Genomic DNA, 19,858 nt, shown 5'->3' on the forward strand with positions numbered 1-19,858 from the left:
ACAGTGCTGCTGCCAGAAAAAACGTAAAGTAGCAGGCTAAATTTATCCTGTGCCTTTCTAGAACATGATTATGTAAATTGGATTTCTAGTGCAGCCTTCTGCACCCATTTCCTATCCATTTTTTAGATGTGTTGCACTATTTCTTTTTTTATGTGTATATGTGCGTATTTTTATGTATATATGTATACTTTATGTAGGTATATATTTATCTATGTGTATTCATAATTCTGCTGTGGTTGTATGTAATGCATTGACTACTTTTGCTCCTGCTGCGTTACTTTTGTATTATACAAGTTTAACCGACTAACTTTTTTTTGAAGGCTTGTGTGCCCCTATCAGCATGAGTATTACAACCAGAGGTTCTGGATTGCTTTAGTATTGGGAAATGCCAACACTTCCCAAAATGCACTGGAAAACCCTGCTCGTTGTGCTTTCTTTCTGTTTGCTTGACATGGTTTGGAAGGCAATCAAACATCCAGCCTCCCAAAAAATGCCAAAATTTATATAATACTGACGAATCGTTTTACACTGAAGCAGTCTTTACAAACAGTAACAGTGTGATTATTTCACAATGAACGTTGCAAAATTAGGTTGATTAATAAAAAATGTGGAGGTTTTATGTCCAAAAACCATGATACGAATATGAGGCATGCAGTAGTGGAGCACTTCAGATATTTTGAGCACCTGGCGTTTTTTTAACGTGCACCTAAATCTAGACAGATGGGCCTCAAGCATATTGCATCCATTGATATGCAGCCGGGATTCAATCCCACTACGTTCGGGCCAGCAGTTGAGCACCGTAACCACTAGACCACTGCGACGGTCCACGAAGGTTTAAGCATGTATGAATTCAGGTGCTCACCAAGTCCAAAAGATTTTCAGCACCCAGGGGCTCTGTCACTTTTCAATTACAAACCTCTGGTCATGACTGTTGTGCCACTGCAAAGAACTGATGGTGTCAGCTATTCACAGGCATAAAAGATACATTGATGAAGTGCTCAGCTCTGTGAGGATTCCAGAGGGGTTTGTGCAGAAGCTGCGACTCGGTTGACATGCATGTTAGTTTGAAATAGAAGCATGCATCCATACTCACTGAAACTATTCACAACGTACTGTTTGTGTAGAGCAACTGTGTTTCTTGTTTAACTAAACTCTGCAAACTCCGACATTTCACTTCCTGAACCAACGAATGACAAGCGATGCAGTTCTAGTTAATGACACATTATGATGAAACTGTGCAGCGTTCCCCATCTGCAATTTAAGTACTGCTCAGAAAATCTTCTGACATTGTGATGGATCCAACATGATACCTGGTAGAAAAATAATAGGGAAGCTGCGTTCAACTTTGCACTTTACTCTACTTATTTCTTTGATAAGATGCTTATCTTCGTGTATATTTCATGTTACCTTGAGTATTTCGCACCACTTCCAACTTAACTAATGACCTGTGACCATTCCTGTTGTTCACCAGTCACAACCACAATGTTTCCACAAATTTCAAAGGTCACCTCTGCAACTGAGTCTAGACCATTCTTCGTTGCGTTTTTCTCCCTTTATTACTTGAAAATTAAAGCATCGCGTGTCTTGTTCACATCACGTGAGCTTGCCTGCAACACATTTACCTGGAGGAAAACATGATCAGGGATAGCTGAGCCAAATGGTAGATTTGTCTCACTGCTTTTACAAAATAATATGCTGTAGCACTGCAGCATATTATGACATTGATATACTTATGCTCCAAGGGTTCGTCTACATAAGCCAAAGGTTATGACTGTTAGGTGCACTTTCTGTGTACATATATGCAAAAGTATGTGTGTGTGTGTGTATGTGCAAAAGGCAATGACACAACGCAGGGCAATAAAAAAAGTACAGGAAAGGGTGTTTTTCCTATACCCTTGTTTTCTTCGGCTTGCGTTGCGTCATTATCTTTTGCACAGTATGAACCAACCATTCGAACAACTTTTGTTATGATATATTTCAATGCGCGGGATCGTTTCGCTTCATGCTGTTAGTCATAATCTATACAACTAGTATATGTACACTTATTTACGCTGATGTAGCACTTCTTTATGCTTTACGCTGATGTAGCACTTCTTTTATGCGTTTTCGTATCCTATTTATATTGTACGCGTGCTCGATGCACGCATTCCTGTATTCAGGTTTTACCACAGCAGTATTTCGAATCTTTTTCGTTTTCTTTTGTTATTATTACCGATATTATAGCCCAAATATTGCCTAAATGTGCAGCAATTTACGTTTCCTTCAATAAAATGTCATGTGAAGAAAGTTACATGCGCTTTTTGCTTCTCGAGCGAGCGCCGAAAGCGGCTGCTATGCAGCTGCGACGGCGCCGCTCGCCACCATTCGCCATGCTACCACAGAGGCTACAACGAACAGAAAAACAACTACACACATTACGTACGTACATCGGCAATAAAGAGAGAAGACAGTGCAGTAGCAATTAATGCGCAAACGCTCGAACCGACGTCGCGGCCGCGGGGCCGGCGGCACCACGAGCGAGGAAGCGACCGTAAACGGGCGCGGCCATATTGGATTTTTTCCTTTCGGATTGGCTCGCCTCCAGCAGAAATCCAAAATCCAGTCAATTACCGCCCATCCCAGGAACCGCCACCGTCGCCGGAAGCGAAAAAAAAAGACGCCAGGCCTGCGCTATAACCGCAGCACAGTCACAGCGAAAGCTGGAAGAGCGGCGTTTCTAGAGCCCGTTAAGCTCTCTTGGGGCTACAATTCACGTACACTAGAAAGGTACCCACTACGCCATAAATCACGATTTTTGTGAAGTTTGGAAGCACCTACTAAGCCATTATTCGTCATTCTGCGGAGAAGCGAGGCACCGGCTACACGTCTGTAAGGCATTATGTGCACTTTGTTCACGCGACGACTGATGACGATGAAGAATTATGGCTCAGCCCTTTGTAATGGGTTGGAATCTTTAAACGGCCCACCAGTTATGTAATTTGCATTGGGTGACGCCCGGTCGCTATTTCCCTCTCCCGTCATGCTGTATAACATACGTTGACGTGGGAAGAGACGGGGGGGGGGGGGGCGAAGAACTTTACTGAGACCCCGAGGAAATGGATCATGCGCTTATGGGCTTCCTTGGCAACCAATACAAGTGCCCTTGCGAGGAACCCACTACGCTATAAATCAGTGTAATTTTACTGAGACCCAGAGGAAGTGGATCATGCGCTTATGGGCTTCCTTGGCAACCAATACAAGTGCACTTGCGAGGAACCCACTACGCTATAAATCATTGTAATTTTTGAGAAGTAGGGCAGCAGGCACTCTGCCATTTTTCTTCATTCTACGGAGAGCGTAGGTAAACCCATGTAAGGCATTATGCGCACTTTGTTGATGCTGTGCCTGATGACGATGAAGAATTATGGCAGGGTCCTTTGTAATGGGTTGGAAGCATTCAACAACCTACTCGTTGCGCAGTTCGCATTGTGTGACGCCTGGTTATAGAATTCGCGTTGTGCGACGCTTGGTGCTTATTTTACTCTTCTACCGCGCTATATTTCATATGCTAATATGGTTCCTTCCCGACATGAAGCCTGTATAGGACCTTTTAGCAAAGCAGTTCCAAGCAGCAGTTCCAAGCACCGGCATGGCTCAGAGGACGAAGACGACGTTCCGAACGGTTGCGTCTTTCATGTTCTCCGCTTCAAAGGATTCATCGGCCTTAGGCCGAGGTGCTGCTCAGGCCTCAGCTAGCAGTAATGACTACCGTGTTGTGCTTCCCCGCCTGCCTTCCGGTAAGCTGGTCGTCAACTCCGTTTTTCTACATGCAGACTTAGCTGGTCGCCCATACCGGGCTCAGGACTTCAGAGACGCCCTTCGGGATGTCATCGACATAAAGGAAATCAGTTCTATAGGCCAGTTTCAAATGTCACACGTGTGGATGGTGACGTGCAAGTCAACGCTAACAAAAACAAAGCTTGTGATACGTAGTGAACTCTTCGTAAAAAGCCGGCGATGCCTTGTAATCGACCCGGAACCCACAGAAGTGAAGATGAAGCTTCTATGGCTTCCCGAACATTTGGAGGATGCCTACATTGGAGAGGCGCTACAGGCTTTCGGGAAAGTCAGGACAATAACAATGGAAAACTGGAAAGTGGCAGACATGGAAGAAATGCGGACTCTTAATCGTGATGTGGTATTGTCCCTCGCCGATGGAGTTCGAGTGGGTGACATTCCACACCTTCTTACTGTCTGTGGAGTTCAGAGCCTCATACTGATTCCTGGTCGCCCGCCACTTTGTCTACGTTGTAACACGGTTGGACACATCCGTCGCAACTGCAGAACTCCCCGCTGCGATGACTGTCGACGCTTCGGTCATGCCACCGAGGACTGCGTGGTGACGTACGCTAACAAATTACGGCAACGCACGCAGCAACAAGAGAATAGCTTACAAGAACATATTATGGATGCCACGGAGGTTTTGGATGCGACAGGCGACTCTCCGGCTACAACCGATGCGGATGGATTGAGCAAAATGCCCCCTGAAGTCACGCGAAAATTGCACCCTGATACGGCTGCGGGAAGTGCCACGTGCGAAGTAACAAGAGACCCATCCAAACAGCAGCCCAAAGGTAACTTTGAGCAGCCTGAGGCAAAGGAGGTAGTCCCTGCGAAGAAGGCGGTTGAAGATATTCCACTTGCTTGTTCTTCAGTTCCTCAGCAGCCTTTTCATCACGGTGCAGTGTCAGAAGACGACATGCAAGGTTCTCCTGAGGCTACAATTCCTAAGCGACGCGCGACGTCCTACAGTTCGGAATCCAGCAAGGGCAGCGACACTGCGAGTGTGAATAGGAAACCACGCCGTCGGCGAACTTCCAAGCACAAAGGGAAATGTCGGAGGTCACGGTCTAGGAGGCCTGGTGGAGGTTCAAGGGAAGCTTCACCGTCGTCCTCCAGGACTGACCACATGGGACAATAAGCATAACTGTAGGTAACCATCATGGCGCACTCCGAGCGACTCAACTTTGCGACTTTGAATGTACGTGGTCTTAGGTCTTCGCAGAAACAGGCGCAGCTCCGTAGACTTATCGCACGAAAGCGCCTCGACTTTGTCGCCATTCAGGAGACAAAGATAGAGAGTGACGAAGAGACTGAGAGGGCCTTACGCCCTTTCCTGTGTGACTATAATGTTTGTGTTTCACATGCAAACGGTTTATCTGCGGGCTGTTGGTTGTTTCTGCGAAAAGGCCTACCCTGTTCAGCCATTACTACCAGTGTCGATAACGAAGGCAGATATATCTGCTGTGACTTTGTATTGCAAGGAGTGCCATGGCGAATCATTAACCTATATGCGTTTAATGAGGTTTCACAGCGCCTTGATTTATTCAACAATTTATCTGGCCTAATTGTTTCTGATCGATGTACTGTGTTAATGGGAGATTTCAACTGTGTGTGTGATCCTAACGACCGCAGCAATCCTGATAGTCGACGAGATAAAAGTGGCGAGCTTTTGTCTGACATTGTAGCTAACGCAGGGCTTATTGACATAGATGCTTCGGGTCACGTAACTGCGTATACCAGACTACAGGGAGGCTCTTGCGCTCGCCTTGATCGGATTTACGTGTCATCATCACTTATCTCTCGTGAATGGTCATGCAACACTGAACCGGTTTCGTTCTCAGATCATTGCATTGTTATTGGACAAATGGGTTCCAACCGCCGAAATCAATTCCGACCACAATGGGCGCTCTAGAAGATAAACTCAGAGCTTCTACGCGATCAGGAATTTATTTATCGAGTTAGAGCGGCGAAGATGAAATCGTTTTCTATGGGGTTGCATATATTCGCTGCTTGGGAATTGTTTAAACAAGAGGTTCGCTCAATAGCCATCGAGATTGGGTCTGTGAAATCTTACTACAGGAAGAATGAGGAAAAGACACTTCTTAAAAGCCTCTGTAACTTGTATGAGATGGAATGTGAAAAGCCAGGCGAGTACACCAATGACATCGAAAACATTAAGTGTCAACTACAACATTATGAGACTATCCGCTACAGAGGGGCACGTGTTCGATCACGAAACAGGCGGACACTAAATTCTGAGCAACCGACACGTCAAGCTCTGCTAGATGAACGTAATCATGCTAATTCTAAAGCAATTCCTGATCTATATGCTAACGGAACTCTGATAACAAACACAACAGACATAATTTTTCAGTTTGAAAGGTACTATGAAGCTTTGTTTAGTGCCATTTCATGCGATTCGGATGTCGACCTAAAGGCTACTTTTGTTTCTCTTTTGAACCCATTGAATGACGATGATTGTGCTGCAATGAACAGTCCAATTACAATACAGGAAATTGAACAGGCAATAGATCAACTACCTTTATCGAAGACACCTGGCCCTGATGGAATTTCAGCCGAGTTTTACAAAACGTTTAAAACTACTCTTTCTCCGATTTTGCTGGATATCTTCAAAACAAGCTATGACATGGAGACGCTCCCACGGTCTTTCTGTAAAAGTCATACGGTCTTGATACCAAAAAGCTCTGATAAAGAAAAACTGCGTAGTGTTGAGGGTTACAGACCAATATCGTTATCAAATGCTGATTACAAAATCTTTGCGAAAGTCCTATCAAATCGGTTGCAATTTGCGATGTCGATTCTTATTGGTCCTCATCAGACATGTGGAATTAGAGGTCGCTCCATACAAAATAATATACACGTCATGCGTACAGTTCTTCAGTACTGCTACAGTTGTCAAAAACAGCTGGCAATGTTGCAGGTAGACCTCGCAAAAGCTTTTGATCGTGTGAGTCATTCATTTCTTTTTTCTCTCCTTGAACATGTCAATATTGGTTCCATAGTATTTAACGGAGTCAGACTTTGTTATAACGATTCTTCGACTCGTCTAATTGTTAATGGTCACCTTTCAAAATCAGTTGCTATTGGCTCGTCTGTAAAGCAAGGATGCCCAATGTCACCACTTTTGTTTGCCCTTTATCTTGAACCACTGTGTTTGAGCATAGTACAATCGAGTCGTATCCGAGGATTCAGTATATTAGGCAATGAAGTTAAAATGTTAGCTTATGCAGATGATGTAGCGATCATTTGCACCGATAAACCAAGTGTTGAAAATGCGATATCTGAAATTGAGAAATTTGGCATTGTTTCTGGAGCTCGTTTAAACTCCTCAAAAAGTTTAGGATTATGGTTTGGCTCATGGGGCAGTACGCCGAACCAGTTTGCAGGGGTTAACTGGACTCGCATTCCACCAAAGTACCTTGGTGTACCACTAGATGCGTATAGATTCAGTGCACGCCTATTGGAAAGAACATGTCCCTTTGATTGAACGGCAGGCCCAGGCATTTGTTCCATATCGCCTTTCCATTTTTGGGAGAGCCGAAGCTTGTAATACTTTTTTAGCAACAAAGCTTTACTATGTGCTGCAGCTTATTCATTGTGCTAGGTCTTACGTGCAACGCTTCCATCGTATATTTGCAACGTTCATATGGTCTTCGACTTTTGAGCCCATGCGTCGTGACAACATTTTCAGACAAGTTAGTGACGGTGGTTTGGGTTTAATACATTTGTATCTATGGCAAACAGTTTCACGCTTCTTCTTTTTCCGTGACAATTCCCATCCCATCATTCGTTCGTTCTTGCAAGTTAACTTTGTTAATTGTTTCCCTGACTTGGTTGTTTCCTCAAACATATCCGCACGCCCATGCCTGTGGGGATTTATGGAGGAAGTTTACTGTGCTGTTCGATTTCTTAAAGCCCGATTTTCAACAGAATATTTGTATACTGTATCACGCAAAACACTATATAAGGACTTAATATCTATGCTCTTCCCACCTCCGCTGTACCGATCATCATATTTTGATCTTCCAGGCCATGATGTGTTGAAACGAGTGCAAAAAATGTATATATCTCCCAATTCAAAAACATTCTTCTATAAACTCCATTCTGAAACACTCCCCGTAAAAACATGGTTACAAACAAAAGGCATTTTTGTATCCTCGGTCAACTGCCGTCTCTGTGATGTACCTGAAACAATAGAGCATTGCTTCGTGAGCTGCAAAGATGCGATTCTTTTCTGGGATGTCCTTCAGCGAACTCTGCAGAAAGAATTTGAAATTAATTCGTACACTATTCGTTATTTGATGCCAACACCTCTTGATGAAGTGCCGTACGATATGTTCCTTGTTATTGGTATGCACAGTTTGTGGAAGACGCGAATGCAGGACCGTAACGCAGAGCCTATCACCTCGTCACGTATACATTTCACCCGAATGGTTATTAATTTAAAAGAAGTTTACGACGAACTTGATTTCAGACCGGACTGGTACACAATATTGGCGAGGTGCTTAGCCTCGCCACATTTTCTGTGCAACACCTGATGAAGAACTCTCCCTGGAATGAAGGACTATAAGTTAGTCTTCCAGTTTTGTGGAAGTGCTTGTACTTTCATTGTCGCTAAGTGTCTGTAGTAGTGTGACTCTACTGTTGTGATACTGTGTACTATATTCATACGCATTCTATTAAATACCATGATCAAAAAAAAAAAAAAAAAAAACAGGCATGGCTCAGAGGTTGAATACTGGGCTCCCACGCAGAGAGCCCAGGTTCGAACCTCGTTCCATCCTGGAATTTTTTTCTTATTTAGTTTTTTTTTCTTATTTCGAGCGATACTGGTTACGGACACCGGCGGCGGCGGCGGCGGCGGTGGACAACTACGGCGCCAAAAACGGCCGGTGAAATGATCTCATAACAGCTTTCGCTGTAAAACGTCCCCATTGGCCCTATGGGTATGTCACTCCACTGGCTAGAGGGGGAAGTGTGACGCGCGCTGCATCCTCGCCGTGGGAGAGGGATGCGCGGAACGCAATTGAAAGTTCTGGCCGCCGCAAGGGGAGCTGGTGTAGTAGTAGGTGCTCGCCGCGCTTGCTTTGGCTCGTTTGTTCTCTCTGTGCTGTGCCGTCACCTTGTTCGGATGCCTCGCCTTTCGCTGTTGTTTACCCAAGTGTTCTGCGAACCATGCCGTCAAATCGCGCAAGTACATGCTTCGTCCGTGCTGTAAAGGCGGGTGTAGATCATGCTCGGAAAAGCTTTCGGTCTTTAAAGCCCCGAAGGATCTCTCGAGGCGAGAGCAATGAGCTCGAAATATTAAGCGGGCTGACAGAGAGCTGATGAGGGACAGCGTTGTTTGCGAGCGGCACTTCGACGTGAGTTTCATCGAAAGGACATACCAGCACATTATAAACGGTGAGGTTGTTGAGATACCCCGCGTTTGTCAGAAGACGCTGTGCCTACGGTGTTCCAGTACGCACCGAAGTACTTTTACAAAAAAAAAACAGACAGGAGTGTTCAAAGAGAGCGCCAAAGACACTTGACGTTGAGGAGTGTCAAGTAATTTGACCTCTTAGGGGAGTAAGTAATTTGACCTCTTAACTTGATAGAGAAGTATGTGACAACAAACGTCTAACATAAGTATGGGATGACAAATGTGTGATAAATAAACATGTTTTACCATTTCCCTTGCGTGTATTTAGTATGCATCCAAAGCCGTAAGTTAACATAAATCATTGGTACTTGCACAGGTAGAACTATCGCTAAAATAATAAAATAAAATGTTCAGTATCGAAGAGCCTCCAGCTGCAGCATTCCGATGTCCACTTGAATTTTCTCGAGGAAAAGGAGCCGGGAAATGTAAATGCTTTGAAGATTTCGCTCTCAAGGGAACCCATTACAATAAAGAGGAAATGAAGGGGCAGAGGTGGGTGCGGACAAGAGAGAAAAAAGAAAGATGCACTGCACTGCAGCCAATACACTCGCTATGACGATTGCAAACAGTTTACATTTCACCAAGAGCAAAAACACTCTAAAGTCAGCTAATCTATGCAGCCGAGCAAAGTGGTTTAGTTTAACTGAAGCAGACTATAAACATGGCAAAAGCAGCGCAAAAAGAACACGATAATAAGAACAACACAGGATCAGCGCTGAACTGTTCAGCGCCTGTCCTTCGTGGTGTACCGTAACATGGAAGCGAGCGTTGGCCGGTGTGCGCAGTTTATGCGGTGGTTGCATCTGGTGCACTTTTGCCGCCGCAATTGTTAACGGCGCGCACCACTCGTACATCGTGCAATGGTGCGCGGATACTGCAAGACCGAGTTGCATAAGGTTCTTGCACGTTCCGAAAAACAAAAGGTAAACATGCGGAATGCGTGCCGGTTTACTTTTCGCCAATTATAGTGTGCACCATCACGCCTAGCTCCATGGCAGTTGGGCAACAGTTAGTGTTTTTTATATATCATTGAATCGTGAAGCGCACGATGGGTCAATAATACCGTTGTTCCAAGATGTAGCAAAAATAAAGCACTTGAGACTTTTAAGATAGCTATTGCTTCACTGACATGACCGCGTGCTTGGAAGTAGCCTTTCCATTTCTCGCCTATTTTTCGCTTCCCATCGTCCCTCCCTTACCCACTCCCAACAAATCCTATGGAGACGTCTCCAGACCCGCACTATTCCTTCCCCTCAACTGTTGTCCCACTACTGTGGCACTTCCCCTGAATGTTCCCTGTGTGGCGAACCTCACGCCACCCTTTCCCATATTCTTTTCGGCTGCCCTGCTGATCCTCCCCCGCAGGGACAGCCTGCCATCTCCAGCTGGGAGGAATGGGAGGTCCTGCTCTCGTCTGGGGACCCGGCGTTGCAACTTGCTGCGGTGACTCGGGCTGCCGATGTCATCGCGGTGAGAGGCATGACCGTGTAGACATGGCGTAGGACCGCGCAGTGGTCCAGGGACCCGGGGGGTCCAAACACACTTGCTAATAAAGTTTTTCTCTCTCTCTCTCTCCCATCGTTTAAATACGCGTTTCTGGGACTGAGCCGACTAAACTACATTTGCGTGACGCGACAGCGTAATTTTTCTCGTTGGAATTCAGTTTCAATTGCGTTTCTGCAGCACGGGAACGTTTTCGGAGTTTTCCGGTCTACCTTTAGACAACCGAAGAGGAACGGATCTGCATTTGTCTGTGGTGACAGTCTAACTGTGGGCAGGAAACGCTGAAATGTGTGTGCGCGTATTGCTGGTCCTCTATTTCTTACTTGCTTTCTCTATTCTCTTCCTCCCCTTCGGCCTCTCCCCGTGTTGGGTAGCAAGCCGGGTGCAACCTGGTTAACCTCCCTACCTTCCCTTTGCCTCTCTCCTTCCTCTTTCCCCGAGAGGGCTACGACTGATGCGTTTGACCAGGGAGGGTTTAAGAACTACAGAATCGGCTGTCTGCGAAGTCTCGATCTACAAATTGAACAAGTCGATCAGCTTTCCATTCTGCCTCCAGCGCTGTTGGAGCACAGCTGTTAGGCGGCGTCCATTCCTGAGTTGACCGGCGTCGCCGTCGGCGTTACCGACAGACATGAAAAAATTGAATGAGAGGAAACAATACACCGACGATACACCGACGATCAGTGGACTAACATTTAGTCTTCATATCTACACCTTACCGGCCAACCGTTAGTCCCCACAGATCACCTCAATGGACTAACATTAGTGCTCACTCTTACACCTTACCGGGCAACTGTTAGTCCTAACAGATCACCTCAAGGGACTAACATTCGGTCGTCACATTTACGCATTACCAGGCAACCGTTAGACCTCGCAGTTGCACCTCGCCGGACGCTCCGCAAGGCTTAATACTTTTTTCGCGTGCTTCTGTTTTACGGTGAGCAGTAAATGCTGCGGAAAAGAACACGCGAAAAAATATTTAGTCATGCGTGTGTCACTGCTTTCGCAGACAATGCGACAACGAAAGACAAGATAGATACAATGAAATGTTTTTTTTTCTATACATATGAAATTTCTGCTTTCTTTCATTGAATTCACTGCAAAATGTCGAATACAGGTCCAGCCACGTTCTCATATATCGTACAGTTCTTTTTGTGAAGCTGCTCCAAAGGAAGCGATAGATGACAGGCATTGTATGCGCAAGGCCACGCAGCATTCTGCTCGTTGTGGACAACGGCTGCATCCTGCAAAGCACAAAAATATTGCAAACAGTTAGTCACACGTGACAGCGAGGGTGCAGACGCACGCACATTGCAAATACGTGCAAGGTGAACTAAAACACACGTCTAAAATGTGGCGTGTAAATAGTTTCACCGTGTTGTCATACGCCATCAAAGACGCATTTAAAGCCACATAGCGCAACAGTTCAAGTGCGGCAGCCGCAGCCATCATGCCGAGGCGCCGCCAACCACCGTGCCCCAATGCGCCGGTGAGTATTCCTCGAGCGGCGTCGTACAGCCCGAGCAGGCCCGCAAGCCGCCGCAGCCCCGCAGCCGCCAGCGAATCTCGAGTAGAACAGCGAGCGTACGCCGAGCCGCCGCCATGAACGGCGCCGAGCTGCTTGCGAGCGAGCGTCGAGGAAGCCGACGGTAAAGGCGACCCATTTCCACAAAGTTCCTCGAGCGAGCATCAGTACAGCGAGCGAACACGGAGACCCCGCCACAAACAGCGCCGAGCTGCAAATTTCCTCGAGCGGGCACCAGTACAGCTAGCGAACGCGGAGCCCCCGCCACAAACGACGCCGCGTGAGGAAGCCGACGGTAATGGCGACCAATTTCCGCAGAGTTCCGAAGCGCAGCTAAAGTCGGCTAGCTAAAGCACCCGCCAACCCATGCCGGTGCATATCAAGTGCGCAACATGCCATCGAGCACGTTGCCGGCGACCGCAATGCGTTTTGGACGAGCTACAGAACAGCGGCGAGGCCTCTGCCCAATATCGCGAACTCGCAGCTCATCACCACGGCGAATCATCGGTGAGCAAGCGTCCGGGCGGCCGACGATAATGGCGGCCAATATCCCGGCGGTAACAAAGCACAGGCGAGCTGACGCCCAAAGCCGGCCCTCCCGGTACATTTTGCGCGCGATATACAACGCGAACGAGTCTGTTACCGGCAATCGCGATCAATTTCGCGCACGCAGTAGGTACGGAGAATAAAGAATGATCACTTACTTGTGAAAGACTCTAGCGCCGGCCCACAGTCAGACTGAAATCATGGATCCGATAGGCCTACTGTGTTCTCGGCCACAATACACAGCTAGTGGCGACGCAGTGCCGGGACTACGCCGGAGATATGCAGCGCGGTGTCTCGACGTGTCGAGACCAGCTACACACTTCATGGTTGCGGCGAAACGTAAAAGCAGCACGACACGCTCACCCACGCATACGTGTATAGGCACCGTGCAGTCGAGTTTTCCCGTGCGACTGCAGCGCCAGAACGCACAGCCTAGCGGTTAAAAAAAGCAACTTTGAGACGAGGCCGGTCAAAATGGAACGCGATGCGCGCGTCTCCCTCTCTGCATTAGTGGGCGGACTGTGCCCGGGCTAAACGAGGGACGCGTTCGCGCGTCTGTTTTCTGCGTGCCCCTAACGGCCAATGTCAGCGAACTTGGCACGGGCCAGTGCGAGCGACGCAGCTCCCTCTGGTCAGTGTACGGTGCCTATATCAAAGACACCGAGGCGTAGTTCCTAGATCCGAGCAAGACACAAACGCCAACACACCAGCTCGAACACAAGTGGGAAGACTGACCCGAGCAAATAGGACGGTAGGTTCCCTTGACAACGGTTTGCACACGGCCTGCATCTCCCGCGCGGTTCATCCCTTTGCAGACTAACTGGTTTGCACACGGCTCGCCTCCCTCTGCGCTTGCTCATCGACGGTATCCGTTCATCGCGCGCGCCTATTGGGCTTCGTTACTCCTCTTTCGAGCAATTTTGCCTTAGAGTGTACTTCCCAAAATTATGATATATGGCGTAGTGGATACCTTGCATCTGTACTTGTATTAGTTGCCCAAAGACAGTTTAAAATGGGCTCTAGGAAGGCCGTGGAGCTGCGTCGCCATGGCGTCGGTGTAAGCGATAGAGCGAACGAGGGTGAAAGAGGGTGAACGCGAAGTCGCTCGATATGAGCAGCCACTGACCTCTAACCTCGCTTTCTTACTCCGGCAGGCGCGCTGACCCCTCGGTGGCAGCTCGTGCGCATGCAGGGCTGGCACGTGCACTGCGGCTGGCTTCGCTAGTCGTAAAGGGGCTGTCGGCGTTTCGTTTGGTTCGCGACGCCCGCAACGCACTTTGTGGTGGTAGTGGTTTTTAGAAAGGAAGGAAAGGAAGGAAGGAAGGAAGTGCGTCCTTTGGGTCCTCGGCATGAACGGCAGGTGGGGTGCAGGCTGACTCGCCTTGGGGGAGCTCACTGGAGGCAGGAGGAATGACCGCGGCGCAGATGATGGGCGCCGCAGGCCGGGATTCGCGGTGTTGGTCCGGACAGGTTGGTCTTGAGTAGTAGGGTAGGAGCGCATCTCAGGGGACACCTCGGGTACTGCAGCCTTAACCGCACATCTCGAGAGCGGCGTTGGTGCTGTGGCCATGAGCATGGCCACTCGCCTCTCTTACTACCTACGAGGGAAGGCGGGGTTTTCAGCTGCGTGTCCCCCTCCACAGTTGATGCAGCGAGGACGGCAGGTGTCAGCCTGGTGTTGTCGGCCGCATCTGATGGAGTCGCCCACGCGCTGGCATGCTTCGGCGACGTGCCAGAAGCGGCCGCATAGCCGGCATTCAAGTGGCTGTGGTCTGGCGTGCCGCACTTGCAGCTGAAGACCACACATGGAGACGCGCTCAGGTGGAACGCTGCCGGCAAACCGGAGCCTCGCTGTTGTGACCTTACTGCTCGCCGCAAGCACCGGCACCTACAACAGATGCCCTCGAGCAGGTCCGAGTGCATTGGCTCGCCGTCGATGCCATGCAGGAAGCCGGCGCTCTTGCGCCAATTTAGGCTCCCTGGCAGTGACGGGAATGCCGTTGAGCTCCTTGACCGTCAGGGGCTCTGACAAACACGATGGCGTCGACGCTCCGACAGCCACGATGTTGCGCAGGTGGTTGCCGCACACCGCCTTCACATTGGGCCACGGAGCGAGCGCGACCGCAAGTGTCAGGCGCGGCGATCCCTTCCAGCTGGCGCCAGGGGAGGGGAGCGGTACAGGATGGTCCCTACGGCTGCAGGATCGGTCGCGATGGCTGCGACCTCCAGAGCCTTCACTCTCCGCCCCAAGTAACGCAGAACATTGAGTCAACGTTGTTTGAATTCAACCAACGTTAAACAGTGAAACATAACATTCCAATAACGTTACTGGTGCTACATTGCCGTAACGTTGTGTTTTCAATGTTGCAACACCAACAAACCAAACATGCTGTGTTAACGTAGTGTTTTTATTGTTGCAACAACAATCAAATCATAAATAATAAATACCGCCTTCATAGCCGGATAGCCCTGGAGCGCGGCGACATCTCTTCTAGGGCTATCTAGATACCGAAACACTTCCTCCCTCACGTGGGTCGTTCTGACCGATCAGAAGCCCAAGTCGGTCCCCATCTTCGGAATCCTCAGTCACCTGGCCCGGTCGACGCCGGGTCAGACGACTAAGGATTTCGCTGCCCATATAGATTGGTCCTAATTACATACGCGCAATGGATCCCAATATGTCGAAACTGCACAGTCCAAAAATTGGCTTCCTAAAATCACGTTCTTTGGGGGTGAGAGGGCGTAAGCCCTCCGAAGTCACTCCTGCAAGCTCTCCAAACAGACGTGGCATTAGGGACAGCTGCTCAGAGCGCCAAATCAGAAACTACAGCAAGCACTCGTCGCCCGGGCCGATAGGGTCACTCTTCAATAAAGATGTTACCACCGACGCTACCAGCACCCATTTCAGCAAGCCGCAACAGGCGAAGTCGCCTCCGGCAGTGGGGGAGCCTGGTACCACAAAAGGCCGTTTCACGCTTTTGATCAATTAGCAACGCACCCTGGCACGCTGGAGAGGTAGCTGAAAGCGCGACAAAGATAGCCATCGTCTAGTCATTTCCGCCGCGACTATGGAAACTGCTTTTAGAAGTGCCGCCGCTTTGAGAACTGAACGCACGCGAAGCATTGCAAAGCGTCTGTTCCAAGGCGGTATCCGCTCGGGGGGTCACGAAGTAATAGTTTGCCACCCGAAAGATACTAGGCGAGCTACACTGGCCTTGAGAGACATCGACTTTCGTCGGCAGAGGCCGACAACACTGCTTCCGCAACTCTGGTGTCTGCGGCGTCGCGCGCTTTACCACATGGGTCATTCTGTGCTTGACGGGAAACAATCGCCACCCTTTCTGTCGGCGACCGGCGGCGTGCCTTTGCTTGTCTTGTCACAAAAACAAATGAAAAAAAAAACCGGCATACCTCTTGGAAACACGCGTCAGCTCATTTCCGACAAAACGAAAATGTAACGAGATACCAGTGTCCTGCATTGTATCGCGATAGAAGCGATACATCGTAAAAGTATTTCACTACTGAGATACAAATACAATTTTCAAATGTATCTCGATACAGAAATACAGATACTCAAAAGTATTTCTGAAATACTATCGCGATACTCTTGTATCGGGATAATGCCCAGCACTGATAGGGGAGTTGTCTATGTAGGGCGTCACCACGTGATCTAGGGTGAACGCTTCGCAGAGGTCAGTACGTTCTCGGCTGAGTGGGATTCTACTCAGAAAAAGGTTTCCGACAGCATTCGATGCGAGATTTGAAAACCGGAAACCACTAACGAAAGTTCACCTGACTGAATCTCTGTCGCTTAATTGCTCTAAATCGGCCGAAGTGTAACGCGAGAAAGCCAAGCGCCAGAGCTTCCCTTTTTCCATTGCGCCCGCGAGCCAAACACAGATTACAAGCAGCAGATGACACGTCGCTGGCCCGGCCTCTTGCGTAATCGCTTTGAAGGGGGCATATCACCCAGCCGTGCTCCCAACTAGGGCTGCAGAAGTTCCGTCTTTTCCTTCCTTTAACCTCCCCTCCTCTTCCTCCTACATGACTGGTTGTTTTATTCGCCACTAGATGACGCGAAAACAGAGTGTGGTCTAAGGTCCCTATATTTATAAAGGTAGCGACAACTACACGCGCGCCCTTTCGAGGGGTCCAAGGAGCAGCGATAGCAGACGACGCGCCGCTCGCTCCCGTGCATATTGCGGGCGCCTGAAACCGAACTCTGTGCTTGCTTGAACCGCTAAATTATTAAAATTTGTGGCTTAAGGTGCTCATCAGTTATCAAACTACAGGGAAAATAACTATAACGAGCACGGAGCCCGTTAAATATTGAAATAAAACGCGTGCGTTTCCGAAGCAAGTTCCGACCGGGTTCCCCACAGCAGCAGTCATGCAGGGCATTTTTTTTTCTTTGCATATTTTGACATTCAGCGTAACTTGAAGAACCGGTGGTGTTTGGGTGAGTTAAAAGTGCTTGTTTTCTAGCTCGTATAAAATAGGCAGGGAGTCAGCGTACTGGTACTTTCGAAAACCTCATCGGGTACCTAGCGCGTAGCGCGTTGTATTGCGTAGCGCAAAACACGCGCTATTATTGGTTTGACTGTGTTTGTCAGGGTTCGGAAGTCTTCCCACGGTTACACGGTATTTTTAACTAAGCTCATTTTCTTTATACTCTAAGAGGTTTACTTAGGAGAAGAGGGGATATTCCTCATGCATTCCTCCCTTAGGAGAAGGGCTGATATTCCTCAAATGCAGTGCAACTGAGTATCTCAGCAACTATCAGCAGTATCAGCAACTAATATCAGCAACTTGGATACCTCTCAAGATCTAGGAAATATAGCATGCCCACTAGTGCCTCGCCCATTTTAATGTTTAACTGTTTTTAAGAACGTGCATTTATCCAAAGCCGTCCCCCTTTTACTACCCCTGCTGCCTCCGTGTCCCGCAGAGGTAAAGGTACGTTGCAATGTTACCCAATGCCATTTCAAATAAATTTGGAGTATGTGTACACGTACAGGCCGTAAAACCAGACAACACGAAAAGCTGTGTTAGGTGGCTTTTTGTAGAGATGCAGGAGAACAAAAGAGTACTTCTTGAAAAACTGGGTTTTATTGCATGAATTCATAACAAATTTTTTCTTCAGTAGTTTTTTGTGAGCACTGATCCCCCCTCATTCGCTTGCAGGGTGGCTTCCGTTCCTTCTGCCTTGGCAAATCAGCAAAGATGTTTGGCGCGGCATGTATGGTTTCAGTCTTTTCCTCCCAGCGTTTTGCAATATTATTTATTGGAACATGTCAAAAGCATTCTGGTCCTCTAGGGAAAACATCACGCGTAATGCTTCAACGAAGAAGTCCTAATCGATTTCGCACACAGCAGTGCGGCAAAAGACGGCAAGGTGTGGCAAAAAACTAATCCCAAATGCTCATTTGCCTGTGTGCTTGTAGTGTTAAAGCGACCTCGGTTAAAAAAACAAAGGCAGCTTTATTGGGTTCCGAGCAATTTAATGTTAGAGATACGGGGTGTGACTCTCCATTGACTACTGCGCACAAATCTACGGCATAAAGAATGCCGAAGCAATAATAGCGTTGCTGAGATAATGCTCATGCCTATGCACGAACAAAAGCACGCCGGCCAGGCGAAAGGCTGCTTGAAGTTATAACCATTACAAAATCACTTACTTCGCATATCTGGGTGTTTTCTGTGGGCACAAATGTCTTGCGACTGATTTTGTTGGGCCGTCCTTCAGCATATATTTTTGTCACCTCGAGGAACGAAAATAAAAAAGAAAAGCTTTTTTCTATCCTCCGCGCGGGGAGGCAACCGAAGGCATAGAGACCCGACATACAAGCACGTCACGCTCCAAACATTAAATTCAAACGCGGAATTCCTGCGTCCACTCAACTACAGGTACATAAACGCTTCTAGTTTGCAACAACAGTGCGACAGAGGCGCGTGAAGTACTCTCTACGTGCTAAAATCGCCCCACTCCACGCTTGAAAACACAGTGATCCGTACCTATCGCTGGCAAAGCGCTGCCGCCGCTGGACCCTTTGGGCGGAGCGCGAACGCGAAAAGGTCACGTGTCGCCAACCGACCTATCGCAGGGCGCGGCGGCTGGATCAAGACCTTTCGCTACTTTTGAAAGATAGAGGGACTTTACTGTGGTTGCTCTCGCGCACGACTGAAGGCGCTTCAAGCAGCCGCCGGAGCACGTGGGCCGCTTTATCTGATTACCGCTGTCATGAACTGCCGCGAAGAAAACATATCGTTTGTACGGGGTACATTAGGGCTCACGGCGATGGTTTGGGGGGCTAGTTGGTACTGCATCATGAAAGGTTACAGCGCACATAGGCGGGGACGAAGGAAGAACACACAATACAAAGCTCTCTCAGCGCTTTCCCTTGTGTGTTCTTCTATTGTCCCCGTTTATGTGCACTGTAACCTTTCATGATGTATAAGGCCGCACTATAATCACGGCGAGCAAGCGGCCGTGATAAGCGGTAATTTTTTTTATTTCGTGGACATCTATAGAATGACGAAAAACACTAATACTTCCTCGACAGCAGGTTGGATATTGTCTGATAGGGCGTTTTGCTAACTGATCTAGAAAATTCTCATAGTTTCTGCTGTATCGCGCCAATTGCGGAACTGCGGCTGAGCGCATCTGCACGGCGCGTGCACATAGGTCTGAGTAGACTGAGGAAGACGACGATCGCAGGTCTTTGGAATAAACCTTGTTTTACTTGTGGTTCTGGCCTGTGTCAGCTACGTTACTTCAGTGGCGACGAAGATGGGATATTACTCCGGTATAATCTTCGGCTGAAGGCGGACGACCAGAAGACATGGGATCTCGCCCACCAGCTTTCGATGGAGCAGCGGGAAGCTGGGGTACGTACCGCATACGTCTTGAAGCCTTCTTCGAGGGACATGAAGTAACGGATCCCGGGAAGCGCCGCGCCTTGCTGATTTCTTCGCTGAGCGACAGCGTTGTAGGGATATTACAAGGACGTAATCCAAGC

General features: G+C 48.3%; 1 protein-coding gene across 1 annotated transcript; it reads left to right on the forward strand.

The window, feature by feature from the left end:
* The first annotated feature begins 7,381 nt into the window (after window positions 1-7,381).
* LOC119389024 (uncharacterized) lies at window positions 7,382-14,868 on the forward strand. The gene is made up of 2 exons (XM_037656318.2): window positions 7,382-8,276; window positions 14,632-14,868. Exons 1-2 carry the CDS (start codon window positions 7,512-7,514, stop codon window positions 14,866-14,868), a joined length of 1,002 nt encoding a protein of 333 aa, XP_037512246.2. The 5' UTR covers window positions 7,382-7,511.
* Window positions 14,869-19,858: the final 4,990 nt, after the last annotated feature.

The sequence above is a fragment of the Rhipicephalus sanguineus genome, chromosome 4, assembly GCF_013339695.2.
Source record: "Rhipicephalus sanguineus isolate Rsan-2018 chromosome 4, BIME_Rsan_1.4, whole genome shotgun sequence".
Classification (NCBI taxonomy): Eukaryota; Metazoa; Arthropoda; class Arachnida; order Ixodida; family Ixodidae; genus Rhipicephalus; species Rhipicephalus sanguineus.